The following is a 13,308-nucleotide window of genomic DNA, read 5'->3' as shown; positions in this document are numbered from 1 at the left end:
ACTGTCTTTCAAGATGTCCTTTGAATTGTTCTGCCAAACTATTTTACTTTTTCAGTTCTTCCATTCACTTTAGCTTATCTGTGCTCAAGTGCAAGTTTCAGAGTTTCTACTGAGAGCCAATCTGGTTTTTTCTTTGTTATTTCTGTCTTTTTAATGTCAGGAAAATTTTTTCTTTTGTTTTCTTCCTGTATGATGTTCTTGATGTCATCTCACAACTCTTCTGGTCTTTGGCATGAGTGTCTAATGAATGCATCAATATGGTCTTGAGATGGTCTGTAAATTCACATGGATATAGTCAAAGTCATGTTTTGCCTTTCTGCTATTTATTTCTAACTTAATTTTCTTTTTGTTCTTCAAGGGCCCTTTATTTCTCTCAAAGCAAAAGGCAACAATCTTACTAAGAAGACTTTTCCCTACAAGGTTGTATGTGATGTGAATCCTGTTATCGCTGTGAACTTATCTCTTATTACTCACGCTTCTCATTCAGTCTCAGCCACACTGGCCTTCAAGCTGTGCCTCAAACACCTCAAACATACTTTCACTTTAGGACTTGTTCTGTTTATTAAGGAAAATCCCCATGATCCTGTACTATAAGCCATATAGCATATCATGCAGGTTCTCACAAAACATACTCAGTGGTTGAAATTTCAGCCAGATAATAGATAGGTTTATAATGTGAGCAAGAACACCAGGCAGAAATTTATTCCTTAGAATAATCAACCATAGAGATCAAAATGGCACCATTTGACCACGGATAAAGCTCAGATCAGCAGGGAAGGAAACTTCAGGAAAGAAGGATGAATGGAAGTGGGAAACACAGGGAGTAAGGTTGAAGAGTACTGTTTACCAGGGAGGATTGCTACAAGGCAAAACGTTTGAAATGTTAAATGCAATAACAATTTGCTATGTAAACTTTCACCCAAATCACTTAAATAGAAACGATTAAAAAAATTAACCAGTGAAATATGAAACAAGCACACAAAACCACAGTCTAAATTACATAGATTATGTGATATTTTGCCTCAAGAGGAGACCTGATGTGGCACGGTAGTATAAATACTGGACTCCTTGGAAACCCTATACAGGGTTGCTATGGGTTGGAATTGAATCTATGGCATTTAATAGTAAGAACAACAACTGAAGGTAGGTAGTTCAGACCCATCAGGCACTCCTCTAAAAACATACATATTGAGTCAGACCAGAATCAATGGTACTTAACAATAACATGCTGCAGAAATCCATATATTCAAGCTTTTTTTTTACTTTGTTGTAGTTGTTAAGTGTCATCAAGTCAATTCCAACTCATAGCAATCCAATGTAGGGTTTCCAAGGAGTAACTGGTGAGTTTGAACCATCTACTGACCTTGTGGTTCAAACTGACCTAGCAGTCCTATGCTTATCCTACAGCACCACACTAGAATCCTAAATCAGTGACAGCTTGTTACAATCAGTACATAGGTAAAGGTTCTTTTAGAAAATGTCATTAATCTATTTTCCAGGAGTATTAGTTCACATCTTACAGCATCCTTATACCCAGGCCTCCTGCTGATTTATTTACCTAGGACTGCTATATGAATGACCGTAGACTGGGTGGTTTATAAGAACATACAGAAATGTGTTGTCTCACAGCTCTGGAGGAGAGGAGTCATAAATCAGGGGTCTGCTATTATTGAATCCTTCTGAGGATTCTGAAGAGCAATCTGCTCCATGCCTGCCTCTTGACTTTTAATGATGGCCAGTGATCCTTGACATTCTTTGGCTTGTAGATGTTGCACTCCAAATCTTTGCCTCTGTCTTTACATGGCCACAAATCTTTACAGTCTACAGTTTAAGGTTGGGACAACTCTAATTTTAGAGATTATATTAAAACAAAAAACAAAATTATGCTTCCATCTTATTTTTTTTATTCTCCTTCTGCTATCCTCTACCTCTTTTTCATTATTATGGAGAGAGGAGTGATACTTGGAGCATAGAGACACATGTAATCTTGGACTTGTACAGCTTTCTTTTCCAGAAACCATCCTCACTTCTAAATTCCCCTTAATAGTGATTTTAATTTAGTATCATTTCAGAAATATGTTAAGCATCTGGAAGTAAACTGCCATATAGATATAAATTCATAAAGACAGTTGTCTCCTGCAGGTGTCATTCTGAATTATTTATTTTCTGTTTCCTGTAATGTATAAATATTATCATGAGTAGTGGTAATTGACATCTTTATGTGTGTGTGTTTATAGAACGTATAATGCATCTACTTACATATCTCTTTCTCCTATAAAAGAATTAGTTGCCTTAAAAAGCCTTGTAAATGATAAGATGTTCAAGGAATTATTGAAGACAATTTCTATAGGGTTATTTAATAGGTGACCAATATTTAACTCTTGTGTACTCTTTACACCTGAAACTATTGATTATCAAAGTCCATATACCTTAAAAAAGGTGAGTTCTGTATCTTGAGATAAGATCTGATCATTTATAGACTAGACTACACTGCTTATACATATTGTATTTACCTTTTTAGACTCAATGGAAGTGTGTGAAGTACAGACTAATTTGAAAATTTGGAGAGAACCACTTGAGATTGAATTTAAAGAAGACAGTCTATCCTATATGGAAAAATTATGGCTTAAAAAGCAAAGGAGGTATTATTAAAATTGTTATAATATTTAAAAAAATATGAAAACTATATTCCTTATTGTGTAATATACAATTCTGTAGCACTTCTATATGTATATTTCCTATTTGCATAGATAATTCTAAAGCAATATTATATTCATTTGCATATTCTAATGAAGAATTTAAATTCTACGTATGAGTATGATGCATCATTAATTTAGGGTTTTCCTTGAGAAATGGCAATTATATGTAGAAAAAAGGCATAAATGTGGTAGAGAATTTAAGAATAATAGCAACAATAGTATGATAAATTGCAGATTACTTTGAAGAAGAATTACTAACAGATTTCTTACATTTGCATATACTTTTAAGGCAACAGTTTTCAGAATCTACTTTTAAGTTAATTAAATCTTTAATTTTATAGTTTTATTGATAATAATCAAATAGATTTTATTCAAAGACTGTATCATTAGATAGTGTCCTGGTGTGGCACTGTAGGATAAGCACTGGACTGCTAACTGCAAGGTCAGCCATTCAAGCACCAACTACCACTCCTTGGAAACCCTATACGGGGTCGCTGTGAGTCAGAACCAACTTGTCGGCACATAGCCAACCAACTAATAATAGATGCACCATTTCGTATATTAGTTATAATATTAAACAAGTAAATGCTAGAATAATTCATAATTTTAGATTTCTACACGAACCATAGCAGTTCAGATTTGGGAAGTACTGTTACAGATCTCCAACTCAATTTGCTCCACAGCACTGCTTCCTTGTGGCTTCAGATCACCTAAAAACTGTGGTTAAAAAATACACAATCTTCTTCAGGTCTGGGGTCCGGCCTGAAATTCTGCATTTCCGCATTTCTCACGGCTCCCTTGTGATACTGGGGTGGCTGCTGCTTAATCTTGGGACCACATTTTCAGGAGTAAGGTGATGAAGGAACTCTCTCAGATGTTTATGTGATGGTGCCATGCTTGTTGTATTATCAGTCATAAAAAACATACCTTGAGGCAGCCCATTTCATCTTAGGAGACTTTTGTCTGATAAAAAATCTCCTGTTGTTGTTGTGTGCTGTTGAGTTGGTTCCAATTCATAGCACCCCGTATACGGTTTCTGAGGAGCAGCTGGGGAGCTTGAATGGCCAACTTTGTAGTCCAGTGCATTAACCTACAACTTTAATATGTCTCCTGGTATAGCACTTTAGGGTATGCTCTGGTCTACTAACCACAGATAGTTCAAACCCACCATCTGTACCTCAGAAACCCTATACAGGGTAGCTATGAGTCAGAACCGACTTGATGGCACTTAACAACAAGTCTTAAAACCTGGTCCTAATTCTATTCACTTAGCCTATACAGAGATGCTCTAGTTTTTCCTCTCTATGTCACCCAGGACTATGGAGTCTTGGTGTGACACTATGAACTAATATTCTGGACTCCAAAGTTGCTTAGAATCATAAAGTTGGTGGTTGAAGCTCACCAGTCACTCCTTGGAAACTGTATACTGGGTTGCTATGGGTCTGAACTGACTAGACGGCACTTAACAACAACAGGGCACCCCTATAAGGAACTCTGGTAGCATAGTGGGTTACACATTGAATTGTTAACTACAAGGTCAGCAGTTCAAATTCACCAGTTGTTCTGCAGAAGAAAGGTTAGGTTTTCTGCTCCTGTAAAGATTTGCAGTCTCTGAATCCTATACAGCGACTCTGAGTCAGAATCAAATTGAAGACACACAACCAACCATGATACCCCTTTAGATTTTCAATTCAGCCCTCATATATACGTTGTGATTTCTGTTTGAAAAGCTAATAATCTCCCCTGCTTTTCAACTCTGTTTCTTCTGGCATATATTTTTTAAACCATCTACTTCCAACACTCATGGAAACAGCAGTCAAGAGATCAGATGACGCATTGCATTAGGCAAATCTGCTGCACAGGAACTTTTTAAAGTGTTGAAGAGCAAAGATGTCAGCTTGAGGACTAAGGTGCGCTTGACCCAAGCCATGGTATTTTCAATAACTTCATATGTATGTGAAAGCTGGACAGTGAATAAGGAAGATCATAGAAGAATTGATGCCTTTGCATTATGGTGTTGGAGGAGAATACTAAAAGTGCCATGGGCTGTCAAAAGGACCAATAGATCTGTTTTGGAAGAAGTGCAGCCTGAGTGCTCCTTGGAGGCCAAGATGGCCAAACTTCGTCTCTCATACATTGGACATATTGTCAGGAGGGACCAGTCGCTGGAGAAGGATATCATGTTTGGTAAGATGGAGGGTCAGAGACAAAGAGGAACAACCCCAATGTGATGTATTGGTCAGGTGGCAGCATTGATGGACTCAAGTGTGGCAACAGTAGTAAGGTTGGCCCAGGATCGGACAGTGTTTCGGTCTGCTGTGCATACGGTCACTATGAGTCGGTGTCGACTTGATGGCACCTAACAACAAACAACAACTTTGAAATAAAACTACAGAAGAGTTGCAAAAATAGTACAGAAAATTCCTATATATTTTTAATTAAGATTTTCTTAATGCTAATGTCTAAAATAACTATAGCACAGTTATCAAAAATAAGGAATTAGCTCAGATACAGTACTATTGTCTAAACCAGAGGTGAGGAACTTTTTTTCTGCCAAAATTTTTAACACCATTTGCGGGTCATACAAAATTATCAACTTAAAAATTAGACTGTTGTATTTGGTCAAACATTTAATTAACTCACCCCAAATGTGATAGCTGGAACTGCAATAGCCTTGGCAGGGCCAGACCAAATGATTTTGTAGATCTAGGTCTTATATGGCCTGAAGGCTGGGCATTCCCCACACCTGATTCTAAACTGACCTTGTTTGGGTTTCATCAGTATTTCCACTACTATGCTAATTGTGTCCCAGTGTTCTGTCTAGGATCCCACATTGCATTTTGTTTTTCTGTCTGCATAGCTTCGCCCAGTGCTTTCCTTGTTTGCATGACCTTGATACTTTTGAAGAATATTTTTTTACATGATTTTTAGACAATGTCCTTTAGCTTGAGTCTGTCTATGTTTTATTATAATCAGAATCAGAACAGTTAAACATTTTTCAGAAGAAACCACAGAGATGATGTGCCCTTCTTAATGTATAATATCATGGGCTGACCATGTCAGTAGGTCTTATTACTGGTGATGTTAACTCAATCACGTTCAGATAGTTTTCACCAAGTTTCTTCTTTGTAAAGTCACTATTTTCCTATTGTAATTATTCTTTTAGAGGTTATGCTTTGAGATTATGAAAATAATGTTTTCCTTAGACTTTCACCTATGAAGTTTAGTATTCATCAGTGAATTTTTTCCTGCAGCAATTATTCTGATGGTGATTTTCTGTTTGCTTTGTTCCGTTGTTTTCTTCTATTAATTGAGATTCTTCTTCAAGGATGAGCCGTTCCTTCTTCTCCTGTCATTTATCTTTTAGTTGTTATATGGGCTCATGGATATTTATTTTATTCATTAGATTAATATTCATTACTATTGTTATTTACTTTGTGATTCAAATTTTTCCTACTTTAACCATTGGCATCTTTTTCAGGATGATTCCTCTGTCTTTTTGTCATGTTCTCATCCTGTTATGTTTGTTGTTTGGTTTTGAGCTTCAGTGTTCCTGGCACCCAAGATGGATGTTCTGTGCCCCAGTCCTATAATTAATTCTCTAAAGAATCCTGCTTCATTTTATTCTGAAACCAAAACAGGGTCTCTTGTGGAGTCCTTTTGTGGTGCTGTAGGATAAGCATTGGTGTAAAGTCGGTTTGAACTACAAGGTCAGCAGTTCAAACTCATCAGCCATTCCTGGGAAATCCTACACAGGGTCTATGGAGTCATGGCTACTTGGGCATCACAGCTATCAGGGCTTCTTAGAGGACAAAGCTAGGGAGTCTCTTTGTACATATACTAACCCCTTTATACACATACAACTAAATTAATTTCTCTTCCTGATATATCTGTTGGAGTCCTGGTGTGGTGCTGTAGGATAAGCACTCGACCACAAAATCAGTTTAAACAGCAAGGCTGGCAGTTCAAACTCACCAGCTGCTCCTCAGAAACCCTATACAGGATCGCTATGAGTAGGAACCAAATCGATGACACTTAACAACAACAACAGCATTTATCTGCATACCTATTAAATTAAACAGAAGTTCATACACTTCTGATTCCAAACCAGCATGACAGGGTTCGTTTAGTATTCTTCCTTTGCTTGTTTTATAATTTCATTCAACTTTAATGAGAAACCTCTTTTATATATATTGACTAATTTGTTCAGTCTTAGTATATAGTAGTTTCAGAATTTCTAACTCCTGTCCCTGAATGGGATGTTATGAGGAGAGAGCAATCCCTGGAGAAGAAGGAGGTAGAGTAGTGAGTTCATGAAAAATAGGAGGAGGCACAATGACAGTGTTCAGTGGGCTCAAACATAATAGTTATGAGGATGGTCCAGGGTACAGTGTTTGTGTTTTTGTACATGGGGTTGCTGTGAGTCAGAACTGATTCAATGGCACCTAAAAACAACAACAAACCTTGGGAGAAACAAATTTACCAACTATAGTAAAGAGTTTGTGCATAATGCCTTTTGTTTTTGACAGAATCCAGTCAGAGCCCTGTTTTTAAGTTACATAAACTAACTAATTTCTTACTCACTTCATTTATTGTTTGATTCCCCTTAAATCCTGGTTGATGTTTTTTTTTCAATGCTGTTATAGATTAAAATTGTGGTATGTTTTCACAAATGCATAGAATCATCTAATCACAACAGTACCAAATAAGAAAAGTTCCAGAATTCCCAAAACTCACTTGTACTCTGCCTTTGTGGTCACTTCTTCATCCCTTCTATTGCTTTTTTCTTAAAGCTATTTAGAAGAAATCGTATGTAGCTCTTTGTGACTATTTTGTTTACTTAGAAAAATACATTATGTTTTATCCATGTTGTTACATGAATCAATAGTTTGTTCCCTTTCTTTTCCTGAGTAGGATGTCATCCACTGCATATAGCACAGTACATATATCTATTCATCTGTTGAAACCCATCCTGATGGTTTCCAGTCTTTGGAAATTATAACTAAAGTGTCTATAAACATTTTCAGACAGGTTTTTGTTTGAATATATGTTTTTAATTCATTTAGGCAAAGATATGAGAGTAGGATTTCTGGTTTATATGATGTGTATATTTAACTTTATGGGAAACTGCCAAACTGTCAACTATTTTCCAAAGTGGCATTACCTCCAACAATACATTCTACAGCTAGAACACTTTCACATTCGTATTGTGGGAGCAAATTGTATTACCCTACACCAGCTGCTCCTCAGAAATCCTCTACAGGGTTGCTATGGGTCAGAATCGACTCCATGGCACTTAACAACAACAACTGACTTGAAGCTCTGATAGTGTAGTAGTTATGAGTCGGGCTGCTAACCTCAAGGTTAGCAGTTCAAAACTATCAGCTGGTCTATGGGGGAAAGATGAGACTTTCTGCTCTTGTAAAGATTTACATCCTAGGAAACCCTATCAGAATCAACTCCATAGCATACCATCATCACCACCATGACTGACTTGGTGGAAACTGTAAGAATATCCTCAGGTTCTTTTATTAGTACTTATCAGCATAAGCTCTAGGTCATGGGATCTGACACACATTCATAGGTTGACCTTTGGAATAGTGTAGTATGTTTTGTGAACTCTACTGGCATTAGGGAGCTTGGGTGGTGCAAATAGTTAACACACTTCATTGCTGTCTTAGTTATCTAGTGCTGTTATAACAGAAATACCACAAATGGGTGGCTTTAACAGACAGAAATGTGTGTTCTTATAGATTAGGAGGCTAGAAGTCTGAATTCAGGGTGCTAACTCTAGAGAAAGTCTTCTCTCTCTTGGTTCTGGAAGAACATCCTTGCATCTTTTTTTTTTTTTGAAGGCAAATTTATAAATTGTTTTGATCATAAACTGTTAGTTTTCATCCACATTGAGTGTCTGTAGGTATTTTAAAGTAGTAACAGCATAAAAGTCACCAGTGTATAGAGCTTCTTTGATGAATCTTCATCCTCATTACATTTTCTGGACAACTGCACCCAAATACAGTACGGGACGTTCCTAATTCCTTTGGCCTAGACAGCTTTGTTGAGCCTGGTGTCAATGCACACGTCTGGTGTTCCCATCTCCTTCATGGCAAATTTCCAAATCTCCTTGAGTGCTTGAGGGGCACCCTTCTTGAAACCTACTCCATAGATGTGCTTGTGAGTGTTGATGGTGTACTGTCTGGTCACCGCTTCATTGATAGCAGAATAACCCTTCTTCTGCTCGCCACCCTTGTTTACGGGAGCCATAGCGACAGGACCAGCTTGGAAAGCCCTTACCTCTTTTAAGCTTCTGCTCCTGGATGATCTTCATGTGGCTTGTTTGTGTCTTCTCATCTCTCTCCTGCTCACTTATTTAATCTTTTTGTCTCAAAAGAGATTGACTCTAGATATATCCTACAGGTATCTTGCCTCATTAACATAACAGAATCCATTTCCAAATGGGATTATAGCCCCAGGCATGTTGTTGTTGTTAAGTGTGGTAGAGTAGCCTATGACCCATAGCGACCCTGCACAGGGCTTCCTGGAGCAGTGGTGGACCTCAACCCCCTACCCTACAGTCAGCTGTCCAGTTCCCATCCCAGAGTATCGCTTCAGGACATAGAGGTTAGGGTTTGCAACATTCAGATTATGGAACACAACTCAAGCCAGTCAACTGTAATAACTGCTAATTAAAAGGGTTGAGGTTTGAATCCCACCCAGAGGCACCTCAGAAGAAAGCCCTGGCATTCTGCTTCTGAAGAATCAGCCACTGAAAAGTACTACTGAGCATAAGCAGCAGGAAAAAAATAAAATAAAATAAGTGGAACTTCATAAAATTAACAACTTGTGTTCATCTAAAGACTTTTTAAAACAAAAAGTGAAAAGATATATGATAAGAATCTAACAATCATATATAAAACTGCAACAACTTGACAGCAAAAAGACAAATAATGCAATCATGAAATTGGCAAAAGACTTCAATAGACATTTCACCAAAGAGGACTTTCAAATGGCTACCAAATACATGAATAGGTGTGCACAATTACTAGCCATCAGAGAGATTGAAGTCAAAATCACAATAGATAAAATTTCATTTTCACTAAGATAGCTAACATAAAAAATAACATTAATAGTTTTAACAGATATCAGCAAGGATGTGAGGAAAATGAAACCCTTATATATTGATTGCTAGTGGAAATGCAGAATGGTACAGCTATTGTAAAAAAAATCACTGGGAAGTTCCTCAAAAAGCTAAACATAGAACTAACATGCTGTTGTAAAGTGCCTTTGAGTTGGTTTTAATTTATAGTGACCCTGTATAGGGTTTCCAAGGAGCTGCTGGTGAGTTTGATCCACTGACCTTGTGATTAAAACCAACGTTGTGCCATAGTACTTATCCTTTCGTGTCACAACATATGACTCCCAAATTCTCCTGCTAGGTATGTGCACATACGACTTGAAAGCAGAGACTCAAACAGAGACATGTACACCAATGTTCACTGTAGCACTAGTCACAATAGCCTAAAGGTGGAAACAGTCTAACTGTCCATCAACAGATAAATGGATAAAAATGTGGTAGATACATACAATGGAAAACTATTCACCTAGTAAAAAAATAGAAAGTCGTTATGCATGTTATGATATGAATGGATTATGCTGAGTGAAATTAGTCAATCACAAAAGGACAAGTAGTCTATGACCTCACTTACATAAAAAGACAAGAAAATGTAAGTATATAGGGACCAAAGTTTGTTAGTGGTTAACAGGAGTGTGAATGAGGAGGACAAGGAGAGCTTACTGTTTTTTGTTTGCAGTGATGGACAAATTACATTGATTAAGAAGGCTAGAGCTGCACAGCCAATTAATGGAATTGCTGTCAATAAGTTGTACACTGGAAAAAACTCAAATTGGTAAAAGTTATGCAAGAGATGTATTTTTGCAGCAACAACAACAAAATGATTATCTGCTGAGGTTGCTTATGAATAGCCAAACACCTTTTGGTATTTGATTCCTTGGTTTGGGGGTTTGGGGTCATAGTTTCATAGGACAACCCAGTTAATTGGCCTAATATAGTGTTTAGAAATTTTGTTCTATCTCCTAGTTCACTGTGTATTTTTTGAGGTCTTAAAAACTTGCAAGTGGCCATCCAAGGTATGACAATTGATATCTATTTGCCTGGTGCAACAGAATGTTAGTATTAAGAATCATTGAGTTGGTTCCAATTCAAAGTGATCCTCTCTAGGGTTTCTGAAGAGCTGCTGGTGGATTTGAACCACTGACCTTGCAGTTCAAATTGACCTTATGGTTCAGTGCTTATCCTGCAGTGCCATACCAGAACTAGGAATAGAAGTAAATGTAAAGTGTGGGCAAGTGCTTCCATGAACTAAAAAGACCAGAAGAACTGAATGACCCCTGGCTGCCACTCCTGAATAGTTTGATCAAAGATCCTTTAGAAGGATCCTAATAAGGAGGAGGGAAATACAAAGCAGAATTTCAAAATTCTCAGAAACTCAGATTTTCTGGAGCCATGAAATTTGCATGATCCCCTGAAACTATTGCCCTCAGATCTTCTTTAAGCCTTAAACTAAAAATAGCCCTGAAGTTGTCTTAAAACCAAACAGTAGCTTAGTTTAAGTAGTAAAGAATGTCTGTATTGAGCATTGAGCTCTTTTAAGTTCTGTCTATATGGGATTTAATTGACAACAGCAAATAGGAAGGCAAGATAGGAAATTTAAGGGCCATTAAGTTTCTTAGTGTGGAGTCCTGGTGTGGTGCTATGGGTTAATGTGCCAGACTGCAAAGCTGTTTGAACTGCAAGGACCATGGTTCAAGCTCACCAGCGGCTCCTTGGGAACCCTATACAGGGTCACTATGGGTCGGAATCGACTCGACAACACTTAACAACAACAGCAACAACAAGTTTGTTAGTGGAAGAGGGACAACTTTGAAAATGAGGGTGAGGATAGTTACACAACTCAAAGAATGTAATCAATGTCATTGAATTGTATGTACATGTACACATTGTTGAATTGATGTATATTCAATTGTCTATAACAACAAGAAATAAAATTAAATATTAAAAAAAAAATCTTTAAGGAGAACAGCTCTAGTTTCACTGACATGGGTCATCATGAGTTGGGATCATCTCATGGCAGCTGCTATTGGTATCCTAACTTTCATTTCCTCTTGATCAATGCAGTAAGGACTAAGTTGGACTCTGAAGAAACACCTAGCAATCTCCTTCTGAAAACCAGTCAGTGATTAGCCAATGAATCACAAGTGGCATAGTTTGTTTTCTCCTTTGTTCTGTTTTGCATGTGGTCACTCACTCTGTGGTAGCTAACAACAACAACTCCTTTATCATCCTTTGTAGAAAATTAGAAGAGCTAGATAATTGGGTTTCATTTCAGATACTGGAAAGTTACTATCTGCTGGAGAAAGCTGCATTTCATCTTATCCTGGTTGTGCCTAAGAGACGATGGTGGGACTCCCAAACATAAATGGGAAAATGGGATAGTGGTTAAAAGACCTTCCTGATGAACCTTCCATAAGTTTTCTCAGAAGCCATGATGAGGTTACATAGTAAGAGTGGGCCACAGGTTCCAACCATTTAAGATTCATTTCCTGGTGCAAGTGTACCTAATGCTGGTTGTTCTAATGTGCTAATGGTTAAAAAAATAAAACAAGACAGTAAGGCATGTAATTAACAAATCATATTCAATATCAATTTGCTTTACAAAATTATTTTAGTAGATAAAGATTTTATTATACAATCATACTTCTTCCTCCCTTAATTAAAGGTGCAGATAAGGTAAGGTTGCATCATTATTTCTATATTTCTATACTTATTTGTGGAATAAACCAAGAACTTATTTGGGAAAGTTTCAGATAATGAATGATTTTTTTTTCTCAGAATTATGCAGGATCAACTTCTTAACATGCAACCAGATAAATTCGTACATCCCTGTGAAACCACTCGTGAGACACAGTTTTCACCAAATGGAAGTGATGATGAAAGTGGTTAGTTCAGCTTTGATTAGCTATTTTCAAACTTATTATTTCAAGTTAAATTCACCAATAATTATTCAGCAGCTGCTTTTGGTTTTCTTTAATGTGTCATTCTCATCTAGAATATGTAGCCCTTGATATCCAGATCAAAATTATATATATTCTCTTCTTTCCATTTCCTAGATTAATTTTGCCTTAATTAAAATAGTTTCAATTAAAAATTGAATGCTAATTCTGCTTGATCTGAAAAATTGATAGTGTTTATATCTTTGTGTGAACACACAACGTATTGTTGGTTATGCTACTTTAAAGAAAATATATTACCTGCTAAGATGTATATCTTGACATTATTTCTTAATGTTATTTCCTAGTTGAAGTGACCAAAGAGCAACACCCAGCTCTTTTTCTTCCAGTAGAAGAATTAAAAATAGAAAGGCCTAAATCATCTGTAAAGATAGTCGAACTGGATAATGTAAGTACTAATGATCATTTACTATATAAACCAATAGGAATTTTATAATATGTTGTTGTTGTTGTTAAGTGCCGTCGAGTCGGTTCCGACCCATAGCGACCCTGTATAGGGTTTCCAAGGGTGTAAATCTTT

At 36.9% G+C, this 13,308-nt stretch overlaps 1 protein-coding gene across 1 annotated transcript in view; it reads left to right on the top strand.

Annotated features, from left to right (window-relative positions):
• ZBBX (zinc finger, B-box domain containing) overlaps window positions 1-13,308 on the top strand; it is a 227,815-nt gene that overhangs the window by 121,878 nt on the left and 92,629 nt on the right. The window contains 3 exon segments of the mRNA XM_006861801.1: window positions 2,522-2,642; window positions 12,610-12,716; window positions 13,076-13,176. Of these exon segments, the coding sequence (XP_006861863.1) occupies window positions 2,522-2,642; window positions 12,610-12,716; window positions 13,076-13,176 (329 nt within the window).

The sequence above is a fragment of the Chrysochloris asiatica genome, unplaced genomic scaffold (assembly GCF_000296735.1).
Source record: "Chrysochloris asiatica unplaced genomic scaffold, ChrAsi1.0 scaffold00043, whole genome shotgun sequence".
In the NCBI taxonomy this organism is placed as follows: Eukaryota; Metazoa; Chordata; class Mammalia; order Afrosoricida; family Chrysochloridae; genus Chrysochloris; species Chrysochloris asiatica.
Note: the sequence above shows the minus strand (reverse complement) of the source record. Positions and strands in the feature narration are given on the sequence as shown.